Genomic DNA, 17,578 nt, shown 5'->3' on the forward strand with positions numbered 1-17,578 from the left:
GATCTGTATTCATGACGATCGGTGTGAATGACCGCTCGTTGGAGATGTACTGTCCTTCAGATCGAGGAGCGTCTTGCATCTCGGTATCGTGGTCGAGCTCGACAAACCTCACCTTGGTGTCAATGTGGCTCGCGTAAAATGGTTCATCAAGAACCATTTGCACGTCAGGGTCTTCCAGGACCGGGTATTGACACCAAGCGGGAGGATAGGTATCCATCCTCTTGTCGTCGTCAATCTCCATACCATCATCCTGTGGGGGAGCTTGGACGTGATGGAAGGCTGGATTGGAGAAATCAGGCTGCGGGATGGCTCTCAATGGGTCCGGATTGAAGACTCGAGGGACGGGGAGAGGATCGGGAAGCGTGGGAGGAAGGATCAGAGGTGGAGTGACGAGTGTGAAGCTATTCACACTGTCGATCGAGGGGACAGACTGATGATGCCCTTGAACGATTTGAGTCGAGACGGTGGGAGTTGCCATGGGGTAGACCTGGATGGGTGGCGGAACAGGACGAGCAGGAGCAATAGCAGGCGCATTCGGCTGGGTAGCGCGTGCGGTCTCGGCTTGGACGACAGTCGGCACTGGGCTACACGCGGCTGGAGGTTGAGCGGGGGGTTGAGAGTTTGAAGGAGGTGGTACGGGCGAGACGTTGACAGGCGCTGGGGTAGGCTGGGGTTCGGCACCTCGAGTCAGGACCTTGACATCTTCCTTGTTCGCCGAATGAGGAATGCTGGATCCGTGGCCAAAGGGCAAGATGACAATCTTCTCAACAGGAATGAGTACGGGCGCTGCAAAGTTTGGAAAGGCCGGCTTTTCTTTGCATTCTGTAGAAGTAGAAGGAGAAGTAGGCGTGATGATGGCAGTAGAGAGGTAGAGTCGAGCCTGCGTATCGAGAGCCATTTCAATCGCCAACTCCTGCTTGAGATCTGGAGGGGTGATGATGATCTTGGGAATGTTTAAGAGACGCGAGTGACTCGCAGGTCTGGTGTTTGGACCAGTGATGAGTGAACGGGGCGAGGAGACGTCGGACGATCTGACGGCGGTCGACGAGGATTCCTTGGTCAGAGGCTCACCAGGAGCAGTTTTGACGTCCAAGAGATGGTCAGAGTTTTCCTCGGTCGAGGTGGTGGCCTGTCCTTCGATTTTCGCCTCGGATTCGTTTCCTTCAACAACAACAGGGGGAGCATCTTGCTCTTCTTCGTCTTTCAATCCAGCCTCGGTCGTGGATGGCACCGTCGCGGTCTCTGAGACCTCTTCAACATCTTCGATGGGCGGCGGTACCATATCCATTCTCGAGTCCCGCTCGAGGCGGTAATGATGCGCAATAAAAGATTGAATGAGGATGTACTGAGCATCTTCCTCACTTGGGAAGAAACCAGGTGACCACTCGTCATCGTCTGTGTGCTTGACATAGGCGAGGTGAGGAAGCTTTGGAGAAGGCGATTGTGCCCAGTGTCGAGATGGGATACCGGTGGGGTTTGCCCAACAGTTGTTGTTGATGCAAAGCGAGTTGATCTTGGGACAACAAGGAGGTAGTGGATTGAGCTAAGAATGACGAGGCGCTTCTTCAGCGTGGTTCGCGTTTTTCTTTACCACCACCACCAACAACAACAACGAGATGGTCGTTGGCGCGGTCTGGAAAAACTTACCGTCTTGGGAGGTTCAAGATTATTGGGCATTGGCCCGAACCATCTGAAGCCGTTGTCTTCTCGATCACCGATACATCGGATGATGATTCGATGGAAGAGGTCACGTAGGAAGGTCGATACACCAGGTATCAACACTCCGATGGCGATGAGGAAGGCAGAGAGGATGGTGGTGGAGAGGAGGAGGAGGAGGAGAAGGAGGAGGAGAACGGTGGCGAGGGATAAGGAGTGGGAAGGGATAGGGAGGAAGAGCATCGCGTAAGAGAGACAGCTAGTGGCTCGAGAACGCGGATCTCTCGCAGAGAATACCAAGCAAGCAAAGCGGGCTGACTAGTCAATAGCAGGTCAATAAGCTTCGCTGGATTCTCGTGACAGATGAGATGGTATGGTAGAATGTCAGGAAGAGACGCGAAGACGCGAAGGGAAGAAGAGGGACCCGGGGTCAGCAATGACTACCGTGAGAAGGGAACTCTTCGCTCTCCTCTCTCTTATCATGTGACAGTTGTGCATCGAACTTTGGTCAGCTGATAGTCGCAAGAGAGAGATGGCGAGTCCCAGATGGATGAATTGGTCCACATGACCTCGACAATGTGTTTCATATTAGGACGCGACTCGGCCACGTGGCGACCGGTTGGAATGGGTGGCGAATAATCTCATGGCGATGGAAGCAGCAAGTCTGGCGTTCAGAGCGCATAGACAAAGCATTAAAGATCACTTGGACCGATCTGCGATATGCAGACAAAGTGACCTAGGGTAAAAGCTTAGGCACATACCACAGATACCTGCACCAGCGATGAATTGAGATGAGTGTGGCAGGCGTGTGTACATTAACTGATCCCCAAGGTGATCCTCGAGCGTCGTCAGAGAGCCATGCACTGCATGATCGTCGAACAGCTTGCGAAAACCACTCCTTTCAACATTGCTTCATAATGGGTGTTGTCGAGTTGTCATATCCTCATAATCTCGTCGGGAAGGAACCCCAACACACCCCTTCAGATCGACCGTCAAACGATATCGGGATCCCTGCCCCTCCGCACCACCGCCACCATCATCCTGTGCGTGCTCTAGATGCCCACGCGAAACGAGTGAAGAGACCGCTTGACTCGTCAAGGGCGTAGCGATAAGATGTGCGCCAGAAGATGCATCAACGAACATGATGCTTTCACATTTACGACGACGAGAACCATGATCAGGGACGGTTCGTATACGGCCAGCGAGCCACGCCTCCCCATCTTTTGGCCCTATAGCTCATATGCCCATGAATACTTTGATGCCGTTGAGAATCACACCGTGATACCGACATCGGGAGCGAGAACCGCCATCGTGGCAAATCAGTGATACTCATGATTCGAATATACCATCTTCTGGGCTTGAAACGTCAGACACTCTATCACAGATAGCTCTGCATGATACTCTCGCGGCAACTTGTAGCCCACCTGACTAGCCTTCACTCGAATTGAAACCCCCAAGATTCGCCTTTAAAGCACCCCCGGCACCCTTGACATCTACGGCGCCTCAAACTGCCACCGCTGGAAACATTTCTTTTTTCAATAATCTGTCCAGCCGCATCAACAACAATTCAAGCATCCTTTCATCACTGTCGATCCATATATATCCCCATCGCCTTTCAGCATCGTGGAGGTGCACGAGAGCGTTCTTTCTCGCATCTTGGATCCCTCTTTGGAGGTTTGTACGGACGCTTGAAGCACGAATTCCATCCGGGATCTCGCCGTCTCGCCCCTTGTGAAGGACAATAATCTGTTTTTCTTCTTACCAGATCTCAAAACCTAGACACTCTCCTCGTGAAGGGCATCAGAAGGTCCCATCGGACGCATGCAAACACTTTGGCTCGCCATTCTACAAACTTCAAAGCAATCTGTGTGATCGTCTTCGCCCAGCATGCCGACAGAATCATCGGCCGACCCAACCACTTCCACTTCTCCAAACGGCACCATCAACTTTCCTCCCGCCGGTCCCACTCGCACTCGTTCTCAGCCCCTCGTTCCTCTAGCTGATGGTCTACCTCCATCTTCGACTCGTTCACCAGCTTCCCCATCACCCGTCTCCCCTTCACCTGTATCATCTGCACACCTTGCAAGTACCTCATCGAGACATAGAGCGCACACCGTATCCGTCAGCTTTAGACCTCCAGGAGCTCCTCGTCGGGGTTCAGCCAGAGCGACAGGGACGTTTCCTAGGGACACTACTTCTTCCTCTGCTACCTCAGGAGGCTTACTCAGCGGCCTAACAAAGGAGTTTGGAACGGGATCTAAAAGTGTATCGGAGGATATCGATCCGTCTCCATCCTTACCATCCCCTCGGGTCGAGACACCAGAGGATAGACGGACAGGAACAGCTTCAGAACGAAGGCGTAGATCAAGCAGTGGTATCGATGGCAAACGACGTCGATCAGCAAGTTCAGCGAGAAGGGGTGTGTTGGATAGTATACGACAAAGCTTGGAAGGTGGTAGAGGGGATGAAAGAGCAGGTACACCTGCGAGTGTGGAGATCGAGCGTGAGGATGGAGGAGAGCCAGAGGAATTACACGATGAAGTGGTGGGCGTCCTGGACGTCATTGACGATGAAGTCGCAACAGGTCAGTGAGATAGATGCCTCTGAGAGGCTCCATACCAGGCTCGTTATGCTGACTCTGCTCTCCAAGTGAATCACCTCCAAAACATGTCGAACGGATTGATCTTTCCAAACCTGCCGGGCTTGTGGTCACGACGACCCGAAGTCATCCTACCAGACCAAACGGATAATGTACCGAGGCGAGTCTCTTCCGTCTGGGTAGAAAGTCCCATCCCGCTGACACCCTACAGCTCTAGCACGGCTGAAGAAGGCAAAGCGGGTGCAGGATCTCGCCGATCAACCCGTCGACATAGAGGATCCACCGTTTCGAAGCTCTTCCCTCCTTCCGCTTCAGGCTTCAGACGGATCCCAGAAGCTCCATCGTCACCTACAGATCCATCGACCACCACTTCGAAGACTGGCAGACCTGTCCATTCATCTTTGACGACGGACGAAGATGACAACGAAGAAGAGACGAGATCCGGACTCACGTCAGAATTGAATCAACAGATGAAGAGGATAGAAGAAGAGGTCAAATCGGATCATTTACTCGACGCGCACGTCAAGCACGTCTTGATTTCATCTTCGAAACGTGATAAACTTCGTCGATTCGGTAAAGGTCTATGGACGTTTTTGAAAACTCCCATGGGCGCTTTTACAGCCATCTATGGTTTCCTCGTCGCGTTCTGGGGAGCAGGTATCGTCTTGTTCTTGCTCGGTTGGATACCTACGAGCTCAAAATACGTGCAAGATCTATGGGTCGGTAAGTGATCAAACGCTACGTTGTTAGGTACGTCCTAAGACTGATACGTAACCGGTTCAGAACGCTGCAGTCAAATCGAGAATGGATTGTTCACCCTCACTGGTATTGGCTTAGTCCCGTGGCGAGTCATCGACACGTATCGTGAGTATGAAAATCATTGTAGCTAGCTCTTCGGAGCCCAGGGATTCTGTTTCATTCTCCTAATGACTGTTTCAGGAATGGCAAAAATCTGGCACCTCCGTGTGGAAACGCACAAACGACGAAAAGCTCAAGGTCTACCTCCCATTGACGATCCGGATGATCTTCCAGATCCAAAGGAAGCCAAGGATTACGTCTCGGTGAGTCAGCGGGCACTTCTTCTGTCATCCTCATCATCATCGAGTGAACTCGTGGTTGACACACCCATTAGGTCTTGTCTGACAAAGAGCAAGAGGAACTACAATATCAACAAGTGAAATTTAGCAAATCTCAGGTGAGCCAAGCTGCATTTACACCTGTGTTACTTCCTAAGATATGTCTCTCCAGACGTGGTACAGACCTCACGCGACTGCTACGCATACGGCTTTCCCTATCAAGTGGGCATTATGGAATACGATAGTGAGGCATCTGAACCGCATCCTTAACATTTTGGCTGACGTCCCGGCTCGCTAGTTGATGGACGGGAATTCGTTCTTCCAAGCATTGCTTTGGTGAGTGGTCTAGTGAAGGTCCTAGACTCACAGCTGACGGACGTCTACTCAGCGGCTGCATGTGGGGATTGAGTGAGCCAGACCCCGTACGAATCGTACATTGTGCTCATATGTCTAGACTGGCACATTCGTCCACCTTGGACTACCGGTACATTGATCCCGTGTTCCTTTCTCTGCGGTATCGGGTGGGTTTTGGACCGAGTTTTCCCACCTATTGCCCCGCTGACCTGCTTCTTTCAGTGCCGCTGTGCTTATCTGGCAGGGGTGAGGCTCGCAGACTCGCACTTTTAAGCCCGACTGACCTTGTCACCCACGTTTCAGATCAAAACGCACCAAAAAGACAATCTCTGTTGAGGACAAACTGCGAGACGCCCTGGCTATCCCCATGGCAGTCTCAGGTATGAAGCGCGATTCAGACGGTCAAATTGTCCATGTTCACTCGTCGCCCTCTGAATCATCCGAGGCCGGTTCACCCAAGATGAATGGCTCGACCGTCCCGGATGAGGAGGGATTGAACGCGGATACCTCGTCAAAGGAGAGACACGGGTGGTTCGGGAAGAAATCGCGGCCGTCGTCTCCTGCGACTGGTACATCCGCAGGCGGAACACCAGACGAGAATGGTACGCCTATGACTCTGATCTCTCCGTCGTCTAGAGTATCCACATCTACATCGCCTCTTGCTCGCATCGGTGAGACGGGACCCGAGCGACGAGCTACGATCGCTCTAGGAGACCTACCTCGGGGAGATGACGATCCCGCGAATACGGACGAAGGACAGGGTCGACCGCGCGGTATCACCGTCGCAGCGCCGAGGATCACCCGGGAAGAAGGAGGGGGAGACGAAGTGGATTGAGGGAGGAGGCGAGGGACATTGGGAGGGTCCACTGAGCATCTCGATTGGTTGTGTTTCTTTTTTGGGAATTTCATTGCATCATTTTGCATTTCATCGCCATCAGACCTTTGGATGTATTGTCTCGATTGACGTGAATGATGCGAGACCACCGACTGACCGCTGGTTGATTTGGCTTCACACCACTAGGAGCACTGCGCACGGACAAGCCTCGCCATCCCTGCGGGCCTCTGATCGATCCGCTGAGACACTGATCTGATGGCCCCCATCTTTCCGCTCTCACGCCCCATTATTATTCTGATGTGCGGAAACTACGAATGCCCGCAAACGCTGTATATATCTCCTCCCGCTTCGACGGAACGGACACCGTCAGTCTTTTGATCCCGTTATCGTGGCGCACCACCCGTCTGCGAAACCTTGTGAGATCAGTTCCGTCGCCTTTCGCCCATCTCTCCGTCGTCGGTTCACTCAGAACAAAGCCTCCCTATAAATTAGGCTACTTGACAACACACCCCTCTCATCATGACATATCTTTTGGGAAAAAGGATCTGGGGATCTGATGCCCGAAAAAACTAAAAGCCCATGCCCGGGAATGTGAACCGTCCGGCGGCCGCGGGTGTGCTTGCAATGGCGGAGTGCACCGAGGTGCTAGATCTGCTGCTCGATGGAACGGAATTGAGCCGATTTAACCGTCTCCTTCCGTCTCTCCGAGATGAGATCGTCTTCTCGGTCTCCTTTGCTCACCCACTACTCCGATGGAATGCCGATAGGTTGATGGTGGCAAGTAGGCGCCCGCCCATGTGATGATGATGTTGTTGAGCAGCAGCTGGAGCCAGCGCGGGCAGGACCTGACCTTGTCTCTCTCATCTCCGAACTTGCTTGCCCAAACGAACGACACCGGGGAAGGGGATCCCACCCCCGGGCATCATATCACCTCATCACAGGGACCAAAGCGGCGATCCCCGCTTCTCCTCTTGAATCTTATTTTACAAACTATTCCAGATAATGGATGATGATGATTTTAATCGCTTCAGAGCCGTTCCGTGGTGTTGTTCCCTAATATGAAGATCCAAATCACGCCATGCCCACAGAGAGAGAGAGAGTGTGTGTGTGTGTGTGTGTGGGTGCATCGGTCTATCCGCGGCACTCCTTGCATCCATGACTATACGGATGATAGATGATATATGTTCATGTATGTATGGAATGACGAAATGAGATGTGGCCTATGACCACGGGCTGTTCTGTTCTAAATTGCCTCCGAAGGGAAGGACAACGTACGCTGTAGTTTGTTTTTGATTCCGTCACATAGGCTGTTGTGGTGGGACTGCGATCGGAGAAGTTCAGCCCCGAGTTCCATCCCGTAAAAACCGGAGACCGAGATGATTTGGATTTTTGGGCCTGGACTTGCGTCATTCACCAAATGGGATGGGAGGTTCTATGAACCCAAAAATACCAAGCGGGCCGCCCGATCTTCTTGTATTAGCTCGCTATTGAACAGCCGTAGTTTGTAGCTGAGGATATCCGGGATCTAGCCCCTACCAACTAACCCACCACCAACCCAACAACACTGCATCACCCCACGCTAAGAACCCGATACATTTCCCATCATCCCCTTCTGCCCGAAAAATCAGAACCCGTCGTCGCCGCCACTGCAAGATTGCCTCTCCAGCGCCACCCGGGCAAGAACAGCAGGACGCCAGACAGTACAAAAAAGACGAACGGGTGTTTGCCCGATCGCACCTTTTTCCATTACATAGATACATACATACATCATACATCATAGGTTTTGGGCCTTGGCCAGGAGCGAGGGGGTTAGACACTGCTTTTTTGACTTGAACTGGCTACGCCCGCGGACCCGGCCGACAGAGGGAGTATTTCGAACACTTCTCTTCTCTCTCTCTCTTTCATTCTCCATCACCGGACTTGATCCACTCGGAATCTAGACTGCTGCTCATCATCATCATCATCATCATCATCAGCAGCCGCTCATCACACCACACACCACCCCCAAACACACTCGCTCTGGTTATCACGGCGAAGACCGACGCACACCGAGACATCGCCGATTCACTGCCCTTCACCGAAAAGGTTTTCTTGGGTGCCAAGTGAAATATTCTTCCGTCGGAGTCAAAAGGGAGATACAGCCCACCTACCTCTCGTTCACCTCCCACTCTTCACACACTTGTAGCTCAAAGTGTACATACAGCACTACAGAAACTAAGCCACTGGCCCACTCGCTCACTGGTCGCTGTCACCACCACCACCACCACCTCCACCTCCACTGCCGACTGCGCTGCTTGTTATTATCACTTTATCATCCTCTATAATCGGCTATATCTCCCCCCCTTCATCCGGACTACGGGCATCTCTCAGTCTACTCTCCTTTTTTTCCCTTTGGGATCGTTATAATCAAATTCAAATTCAAAACACAAAAAAGTGGGAAAGAGAGAGCCGTAAGCCCGGGATTTTTGGTTGGGCGGTGACTATCCCCCCCCTTGGTTCTTTGCTTGGCTCAGTTGCAAGTCACAAAGCACCCACCCCATCTCATCTGTAACTTGTACATCATCTGCAACACGCACATCAAGATCGGCCATTAAAAACGACACCGATCCATCCGTTCTCTCGGGAACCTGTAGCCCCAACACCAACACCTACTTGCACCAAAGCGGCAGATCTTGTTCGGCCCCTCGTCAAACGCCACGCTGGGTCAGCTGCGACCCGGGGGGGGGGAAGGGGAAAAATAAAATCTTACACAGTCAGCGGAACGACGTACACAGCATAGATCTAGGCCCGATACCAATATCCTTCAGCATAGGTCACTTGAGACCAAAGAGCAGCAGCGAGTGAGCGAGCGTGATTGAATCACATAGACACCTCGCCACTCAAAAGAGAACAGAAAAAGGACCCGGAACTTCACTCCACATCCTCGTCATCTTCTTCATCATCCTCCCATCCGCTTGACTCATCCGACATGTCGATGATGCACACGGAGATGCGACGGCATGATTCTGGAGGGAGCAGCAGTAGTGTCTACAGCAGCATTGAGGCCGAAAGCCCAGGGCCTAAATACTTGAGGATCGACGTGACGGTGAGTGACATACCCTTTCCTTCTCTCTTTATGTTCCCTATTCCGTGATGTAGCTGGGTGGGACGTTTTGGCTTGGCGTAGACATTTCGCCTTCGCCCATCAAAAAAGATTTCCGGTCGACCGCGGTCCGACTTCATATGATGGCGGCTGCTGCTGCTGCTGCCGCCGCTGCTATCGCTTGCTGCGTGATCGTGCCATCTTCACCTCGCCTTGACCCAGACGTTCATCCCGCTGATACATCCCTCCAGTCCGATCCGATATGTCAACATTCTCTCATTGGGATGCGCCAATTGCTCCTCGCCATCGAGATCTACAATCATCATCGACCGATGGCACCTATTCACCCATTGATCCGAATGTTACCATATCAACTCAACCCTCACCTGACTGAAAAGCCAATGCAGAGATCACTCTATCGTGAAGCAAAGTACGGCTCAAGAGAGAATGCAGAGGCTTTCATGGATAGGACCGAGGAAAAATTGAGACAAGTTGGCATCACACCGTGAGTCTCCCCGATCCATCAGACCCAAATGATTGATGTCTCTTGTCCCTCTCTCAAGGTGCCGAGAAGGTCTCGTATCCTCTACTCACCTATCACATCGCCTTCAAACTTTCGCACTCTTACGACACCCCTCACATCATCTCGAACTCTGTCTCGACCTCATGCTCGCGTACCATACGACACCAGTCGATACGTCAAATCGCGCGTTCTTGGCTGAGCTCGGCGTCAAGCATGGCCTATTTGGAACCACTTCAGAGGCTCTCACTTGGCTCGCAGGGGACGAATATGATCACGAAGTCAACCGGGCTTACGGCGTCGCACGGCGGCTAGGCGTCACTGGTATCCCATTCTTCGTCTTTCAAGGCCGATGGGCAGCGAGTGGGGCTTTGAGCGTGGAGGAATTTGTCAAGGTGAGATTGGAATTCCCAAAGAGTCTGCAGCACAAGGTGCTGACGATCTTCACAGCTCTTGCAAAATATTATGCGCCGCGAATCAATCGGTTCCACTGCGCCGTCACCTACTTCCACCATCCACGTTCATGAGCCCTCCAAAGGCGAATACGAGCACGCCGAGTACCGCGCGAGGGCCCTAGAACCCGATGGACATCCAGATGTTTCAGCAGGCGGGAAACTACCCGTGACTCCCGGTTCAGACGCACCTGCACCTGAGATTCTAGGGAATGGAGATAGAGCTTCCCCATTCGATCACGGTCTGTCGAGCCACCAAATGAGAGGTTCGAGGTCTGGTTCAGGCTCCTATGATCGTCGATCGGGCGGCCCGCCCGGAGATTATCCACGACAAAGTGTAGAGATCCTTCGGAATGAAAGGGGAGAATATCATCAACCTCGATCGTATCCCGCCAGTGCTGGATCTGGGACTGGACCCGGGCAACAGCAACCGTCGGCGGCTGCTTTTGATCCTGTCAGTCGGACATTACCTCTGCCTCGGTACATGGGTCCATCGTCTCGACATTCACCGGCTAGGAGTCCAGGAAGAGAAGGAAGAAATGAGAGAGTGGGGTTCGGGTTGAGCGATACACGAGGCATGGGGATAGCAAGTTGAGTGGGAGCGCTCTCACCCACCGCAGAAGGTGATGTCAAGCTCGATAAGAGCTGAGAGGCGCGAGATATTGAAAAAAAGGACGACATACATTTTTTCCCGTTCTAAACGCTGTTCACTCCATAGTTTGTTTCAACTGTTGTAGAGCTTTAGCGTGACATATTCGTGCACATATACATGTTTTCATACACGCATGGTACAGCAAGTCCGTCTAAGCCCAGCGGTTCCAGAATCAAAACGTCATCGCTGCGGTTCCATGCCAAGTCTTCTTCTCAGCAGCAGCAGATTCAAAAGCTGAATGAATATAGACTGAAATGAAGAAAGATACTTCGACAGAAATGATGTTCTTTTCACATGATCATGATTCGTGAGGTGATGATGGCTACTGTTACACTATGCCCTGACTAGTCTCTCATCCTTCGGTTCTAACCCTCCGGCTCAGACCCGCCTGTACAACCTCGACCAATACCTCGTATTTTCCAACTTGACTGGCCAATGGGTTCCCAATCCATCTGGTAATCGATACCATCGGCTGTTTTCAGAGTGAATGAGCTCCCAGGTGGGCTCAGACGAGGCAGAGACCGAGGGAGAGGAGGAGGCGGAGGAGGAGGAGGTGGTGGTGGTGGTGGTGGTGGTGGAGGAGGAAGATGATGATGTCGCTTTGGTCCCTTGACTCGACTTGACACCCATGATCATATCTAATATCATATAGACTGGCCATTTTCTTCCCTGAGTGCCTAATTCAAAATCGGCCAAGTCGGAGGCTGAATCGCACACTAGGAACAACGTCCCAGATGGACAAGCCGAGAGAGATCGTAAGAGAGCCAGCGTGCGTTGTCTAGATTGCGTAAAGAGTTCAGTGATGGTGAATAGGAGGGTGATGAGGTGAGGGGGTAGTGAGGCAGAAGAAGACTCGAGCAAGTCTGAAAGAGGCGATGACGACGACGACGATGAGGGTGGTGGGTGTGGTGGTGGTGATGATGATGATGATGATGATGATGATGGATGTGCGGTGTTGCCACTGCCATTGACAATGTTCCTCGTATCCTCTAGGATGTTCAACTCGATATACTCGATCTCGATCGGGACCTTCCAATGTGACTTGATGGCGGTGTGGAAGGCTTGTAAGACGCTTGACCACGGTCCAATATCTACACCTGTCCATTTGACCGTGGGCACCGAAGGAGGAATGACGGAGGTCATAGGTGATAAGGCGGCTTGGGCCTCGGCGGCGCTCTTGTCGATTGATCCAGGCGAGACGAAGTTTTCATTGCTCGGTGGTATAGAGCGGTCGTCAAGAGCATTTGTATCCTTCTCCGCCGCCTCCTCCTCCTCCTCCTCCTCCTCCTCCTCCTCGTCGTCGTCGTCGTCGTCGTCGCTCCCACTTTCACCCGGCTCGTCGTTTGCCTCAACAGCCTCACGATCATCCTCGTGTCCTTCTTGCCTCGATGCATGCCCGTGATGATCGACTTCCTCCATACTCGGGTCCAGGACCGCAGCAAGAGCCAGTAGCTCTGATCCTGCTCCACCTCCAAGGGACAAGACGTGGTAATGCCAAGCTTGGCCTGATCCCTCTTCCATAGATATACCAGCTAGTCCCCTCTCAATCCCAGCAGTCCCTCCTCTGCCTTCCTGATCGTGAGGCAACTGCACCCCACATCGACCTCTTACTGACTTCCTGATCTGCTTCAGGCTCCAGAATAAATCGCGATAACACAACGCTCGACTCGGTACCCATTTCCCAGCGTATACTTTGACCAGCTCCGGGTCCGTAAACACCGCTAACCATTGTCGATCATACAGGAGGCTCTTGATCCGTTGACAAGATTCAGCAAAGTCAGACGACGTCACTGTAGCTTCCAAAGCAGTCCGTACTAGGTCCAACACTTGTCGTTCGGAGATCCTGAGCTGCGACTCGAACACTTCATCCGACGACGACGACGACGACGCCCCCTCGTGTTCGATGTCCTCTTCATCTTTGAGAGACACCGGTCGTTCGGCGGCGGGCGGATGATGTAGCTTCTTCTTCCCCTTGGATCTACTGGCTTTAGGCTTGTGGTTCGGTCCGCCTGACCTTGACCTGTATGTCATCTGGACATGCAAAGATATGGATAATAGTCGGTATCTCAGAACAGAACAAAAATCTGAACTACCTCCACTCTCTTCTCGTTCGAACATTTTATTTGATTCCGCTCCAAATTGTTGGTGGTATATAACAGCACGCCCACCTCTTCTTCTTCTTCTTCTTTCTTTCTTTGATCAAAAATATAATGGACCATCCCACTGCCACGCAATCTAGAGCCATTCATTGAAATGGCCATGACTACACTTGTGTCCTGGGAGGTATTCACACTAGACGAAAGGATTAATGTCTCGTTGATCATATAGGAAACTCGACCTCAGTATATATCCTACGAGGATCGGGTGCTCACGATCTCGATACAAGTTTGTATTTCCCCATATGTATGCTTGGTCAGGTTGGTGCTTGACCTCAAAAGGCGTCTGTATCTCTGTACGTGCAGGTGTGTGCGATGAACAGGCGAATCGTTCGTTCCTTCGTTTGTTCAAAGCGAAGAAGCGAGTTTCGCTGCAAAAGTTTCTTTAGCTTTTGGCCGGGGTTGGCGTGGACCAACGGACGCTTTTGCTAATCCGTCTCGATGCATGTATGTTTCAATGGAGGCGATGAATGAGTCGTCACAGAGGTCCCGCCCCCATCGTCGTCTCCTCGAGTCAACGCCGTCAAGCCAATGCAGAGTGAGAAGCACCCCCTCCCCCAGCTGGAGAGTTTAGTAGACGAAGACTCGTCCATGTCACGTGGTAGCCTTCGAACTGGCAAATCTCCGCGCGTCAACCCCCTTCCCCTCCACTTCCAGGTTATGAACGGGTGCTACTCCATCTCACCAGCCCATCAGCCTCTCTTCCATCAGCTGGTGTGGGTTTGCCAGAAAGACGATAGGCCGTAAAAGCGTGCTTATCAGATTGCTCTCAGTACGGGAAGCAATATAAGATCACTCCCGATCCCCCGCACCTCTGGATATTCTTCCCCTGCGAATCTCGCAAAATCCAGCCATTATGGAATCAAGAGCTCGTGTCCAGCTCTCTAATGTTTACGCAGAGGATGACAGCCAAACGAGTAGATCGGACGAAGGATCATCGTCTAGAGCATTCGAGGCCAGACAGGGAAACAGTACGTTTGCTCTGGCAACTAATTCCAACCACCTCACTTCTCGTCCATGCCCACCGCTCGGTTCCGACTCGCATTCCTCAGTTCAGAATCTCATCATGAGTTCCCCAGCGCTGACTCTCTCTCTCTCTTCTGTTCTTGTGCTCTCTCTCAGACCTTCCCTCCGCAGCGGATTTCTTCGTCCCTTCTTTACCTGGTCTTCCGAATCTAGCGACGCACCCGACGTGAGTGGAAAGATGACATCAAAAAGCAGCCTCCTTCGCCTTCTTGGCGTGCACTTCGAAAGCTCTACCGCGCCTCGAACAGGTGTCAGAGCTCGGGATGGGCCTCATATCAATGAGCTGCTTCAGCGCTATGTAACGCTGCTCTCGGCCCTCAATCCGCTTCACATCTCAAGTTCCAAACCGCCTGGATGTGCGCTGACGCCTCGCCCCTCCTTCTTAGACACCCCGTCAACCTCTATGCCGGTTTATTACCGTCCGATCCTGGTGAAGCAGGTGGAGGAGGAGAGGGGAGTACAGGACGCGATGCAGAGCTATAGTGAGCCGCTGTTTCCCAAATATACGGAAGGACTTGCTGATAGGGTTCAAAAGCTTCTTGATGGTTAAAGCGAGACGATCAGCCGGTAGACAACGTCTGGTCTTGTGGTTCAATGTGAGGCGTTATTTACCTGTCTATCGAAGGTGTGGGCCATATTGATAAAATATGCCACGGCTTCAGGGTGGACCGGGATGCTCATCTTTCGATGGCGCTTTGATGGAGATAGGTCCATTCAGGACGGTACCTGCCGATCAGACAACTTCGGGGAAAGTCGAGTTAAAACTTGTGGAAGGAGGATGGGAGGAATTCGCAACGGTTGTGTTTAGTGAGTCGCCGTGCACTTACCTTACGATGGCAAGCACAGCGAGACACTTCGTCTCTCTCAGTCTCTGAGCCCACGGGCTGACTTTGACTCATTTACCAGTCGACCAACCGCCCGGTACGGGCTTCTCATACGTTCCGACCAATGGATATCTGCACGAGCTGGACCAAGTGAATTTTTACTCTTCTTCAAACGCGTAACATTCCATCCGTGCAGAAGAAATTGACCACGCTTCTACCTCGTAGGGTTCTCAACACCTCATAACGTTTCTCAAAAACCTGTATAAAGTCTTCCCAGAGCTCAAAGGACTAGATGTAAGCTTTTCCGCTTCGCTTTTGATACCGCAGCATGCGCGCATGCCGTTGACAGACCAACTCCGCAGACGTATCTCTGCGGAGAGTCATTCGCTGGCCAATACATCCCGTACTTTGGTAAGTCTCAAGCAGCTTCGCCCTCCCTCGCCCTGGCGCCGTTTCCTCGACCAGCCATGCAAGTGCGGGGCTCATTCCGCACGAACAAACGCTATGCTCGTTGAGTATTGCCCCGCTGACGACGCTCATAGCCGACGCGCTCATCAAGAACCCTCCACAGGGCTTCAACATGAAAGGCATAGCCATTGGGAACGGATGGATAGACCCAATACGACAATATCCAGCTTACGCCCATTTCGCTTATGAAAAGGGGCTCCTGAAAGAGGGATCCAAGGTGAGCAACACGCCTCGACCATGTGATCGTATAGTCAAAATTGATTGTTCCCCGTAGGACGCTGAAAAGCTCGAAGAGCGCCTGTCGCGTTGCATGGAGGAAATGGAAAGATACACTGATCCGATGAACACCCCCATCAACATTGGCGTTTGTCAGTCGGTCATGGATGCTGTGACTGAGCCCTTCACTCAGGAGTGAGTGATGTGTTTACGTTTCAGTGGACCGCTGTTCCTGGCATGCTTCTTTGACTGACACGTCGCCCCAGGCTCAATGGCAAGCGGATGTGTATGAACATTTACGATGTCCGGTTACAGGACGAATATCCTGCTTGCGGTATGAATTGGCCACCTGATCTGACAGAGGTGTATTCGTTCTTGCGTGTGAGTAGCGATTGACGTGTGGTCCTTGATTTTTCTCCAATGAAAGGTTGCTGATCACTGGCCCTGTTAGAGCCCCGAAGTCATTCGCAGCCTTCACGCTGAAAAGAAGGATACAGCTTGGACGGAGTGTAGTGGTCGAGTCGGCGCCGAATTGCGGTTGCGCACATCGACTGCGTCTGTCGTGTATCTTCCTACGATTCTAGAGGCCGGCGTAGAAGTTCTGATATTTGCGGGGGCGGACGATCTGATCTGCAATTATAAAGGCCAAGAAGAGATGATCCAGAATATGCGATGGAAGGGCGTCGATGGATGGGGCGTGAGTCAAGTGTAGTGCAAGGTTGCTTGCGCCTGGGGTCTGACATAATTTGCAGAACTCTACCTTTATGGACTGGTCAATGAACGGGACGAAAGTTGGACAATGGGTCAACACAAGAAATCTCACTTACGCCAAGGTGATTCAAACCGGAAGTCGTGATGAGATGTCTTGCTGACAGCCTTGACTATAGATCCTCGACTCCTCCCATATGGTTGGATTCGATAAACCCCACGTAACGAATGACATGATCACGCGATTCATGAAGGTTGATTTTAGTCTGCTTCCTGGCATGCTGGCTTCATCCAGCTCAAAAATCGGGACGAAGAATCGTCTTGCCATTGGGACGATGAGTACCGCCGCCGCTGGGATTCCATTACTCAAAGGTGGTGATTCGGAGTGGGAGGGTGAGTTTTTTGCACTTGCGGCTATGACAATAGTTAAGAATACCCAACATGCTGACCCTTCTTCTTCGCCTTGTTGCGCGTAGCTTGGTACAATGCCGGATCCGCCATACTCATCTTACTGATCCTCTTATCGATCGTCGCTATTTATTTCTACTTCCGTCGTAAAGGTCAACTTCGACGTCGAGGCATGATGAGTCTCTCGAAAGACGATATGAATGGAGATGGAGATGATTACGACGAGAGAATCCCATTAGGGTCAGGCGAACGAGTCGAATTGGAAGATATAGAAAGGGCAGAAGGGTACGAATATACAGATTCTCCCGGCGGCGAGAGAAAGAGAAGGACACCGAGGCGGAACGGTGGGCACAGTACTTCGGGAAGTGGAGGCGGATCCAGTCGAAAGGGCAAAGGCAAGAGTACCCGAGCAGGTCATAGATCCGTAGAGACAGATAGCCCGACCTCGAGTCATGGTGGACAGACGGTATTCGCGTTAGGAGACGAGGACGACGAAGGGCGATAGGGTAGTCTCTCGCTCGCTCGAGGGAGAAGAGCGCACCTGAT

General features: G+C 52.1%; 5 protein-coding genes across 5 annotated transcripts; 3 read left to right on the forward strand and 2 right to left on the reverse strand.

The window, feature by feature from the left end:
* Positions 1-3,153: 3,153 nt before the first annotated feature.
* Positions 3,154-6,019, forward strand: BD324DRAFT_413754 (hypothetical protein). Its single transcript, XM_022012720.1, has 11 exons — positions 3,154-4,240; positions 4,307-4,415; positions 4,467-4,978; positions 5,039-5,119; positions 5,195-5,316; positions 5,388-5,450; positions 5,504-5,575; positions 5,630-5,667; positions 5,720-5,739; positions 5,786-5,852; positions 5,908-6,019. The coding sequence occupies exons 1-11, from the start codon at positions 3,544-3,546 to the stop codon at positions 5,933-5,935; spliced, it is 1,809 nt and encodes a 602-aa protein (XP_021871990.1). The 5' UTR covers positions 3,154-3,543; the 3' UTR covers positions 5,936-6,019.
* On the reverse strand, positions 5,984-6,854 carry BD324DRAFT_414583 (hypothetical protein). The gene has a single exon (XM_022012722.1). The coding sequence runs from the start codon at positions 6,607-6,609 to the stop codon at positions 6,103-6,105; it is 507 nt and encodes a 168-aa protein (XP_021871991.1). The 5' UTR covers positions 6,610-6,854; the 3' UTR covers positions 5,984-6,102.
* A 2,634-nt stretch (positions 6,855-9,488) lies between these two features.
* BD324DRAFT_650542 (thioredoxin-like protein) lies at positions 9,489-11,169 on the forward strand (the record flags this gene model as incomplete). The annotated part of the gene is made up of 4 exons (XM_022018165.1): positions 9,489-9,605; positions 9,659-10,107; positions 10,166-10,517; positions 10,573-11,169. 4 exons carry the CDS (start codon positions 9,489-9,491, stop codon positions 11,167-11,169), a joined length of 1,515 nt encoding a protein of 504 aa, XP_021871992.1.
* A 202-nt stretch (positions 11,170-11,371) lies between these two features.
* BD324DRAFT_624131 (hypothetical protein) lies at positions 11,372-12,522 on the reverse strand. The gene has a single exon (XM_022015663.1). The coding sequence runs from the start codon at positions 12,367-12,369 to the stop codon at positions 11,605-11,607; it is 765 nt and encodes a 254-aa protein (XP_021871993.1). The 5' UTR covers positions 12,370-12,522; the 3' UTR covers positions 11,372-11,604.
* Positions 12,523-14,238: 1,716 nt separating this feature from the next.
* On the forward strand, positions 14,239-17,537 carry BD324DRAFT_650544 (putative KEX1 protein precursor; the record flags this gene model as incomplete). The annotated part of the gene is made up of 15 exons (XM_022018166.1): positions 14,239-14,353; positions 14,505-14,574; positions 14,795-14,890; positions 14,944-15,004; positions 15,071-15,215; positions 15,315-15,382; positions 15,458-15,526; positions 15,595-15,643; positions 15,775-15,917; positions 15,975-16,111; positions 16,183-16,297; positions 16,368-16,613; positions 16,669-16,749; positions 16,804-17,017; positions 17,101-17,537. The coding sequence occupies 15 exons, from the start codon at positions 14,239-14,241 to the stop codon at positions 17,535-17,537; spliced, it is 2,046 nt and encodes a 681-aa protein (XP_021871994.1).
* Positions 17,538-17,578: the final 41 nt, after the last annotated feature.

This window comes from Kockovaella imperatae, assembly GCF_002102565.1.
Source record: "Kockovaella imperatae strain NRRL Y-17943 chromosome Unknown BD324scaffold_5, whole genome shotgun sequence".
In the NCBI taxonomy this organism is placed as follows: Eukaryota; Fungi; Basidiomycota; class Tremellomycetes; order Tremellales; family Cuniculitremaceae; genus Kockovaella; species Kockovaella imperatae.

What these genes read in the sequence shown, in the direction of transcription:
- BD324DRAFT_413754 (XM_022012720.1), top strand. Translation starts at nt 3,544, where the DNA reads ATGCCGACAGAATCATCGGCCGACCCAACCACTTCCACTTCTCCAAAC. An exon ending in TGAAATTTAGCAAATCTCAG is followed by an intron (nt 5,451 to 5,503) that starts GTGAGCCAAGCT and finishes ATGTCTCTCCAG; the next exon opens with ACGTGGTACAGACCTCACGC. An exon ending in TTCTTCCAAGCATTGCTTTG is followed by an intron (nt 5,668 to 5,719) that starts GTGAGTGGTCTA and finishes ACGTCTACTCAG; the next exon opens with CGGCTGCATGTGGGGATTGA.
- BD324DRAFT_414583 (XM_022012722.1), bottom strand. Translation starts at nt 6,609, where the DNA reads ATGCAAAATGATGCAATGAAATTCCCAAAAAAGAAACACAACCAATCG.
- BD324DRAFT_624131 (XM_022015663.1), bottom strand. Translation starts at nt 12,369, where the DNA reads ATGACCTCCGTCATTCCTCCTTCGGTGCCCACGGTCAAATGGACAGGT.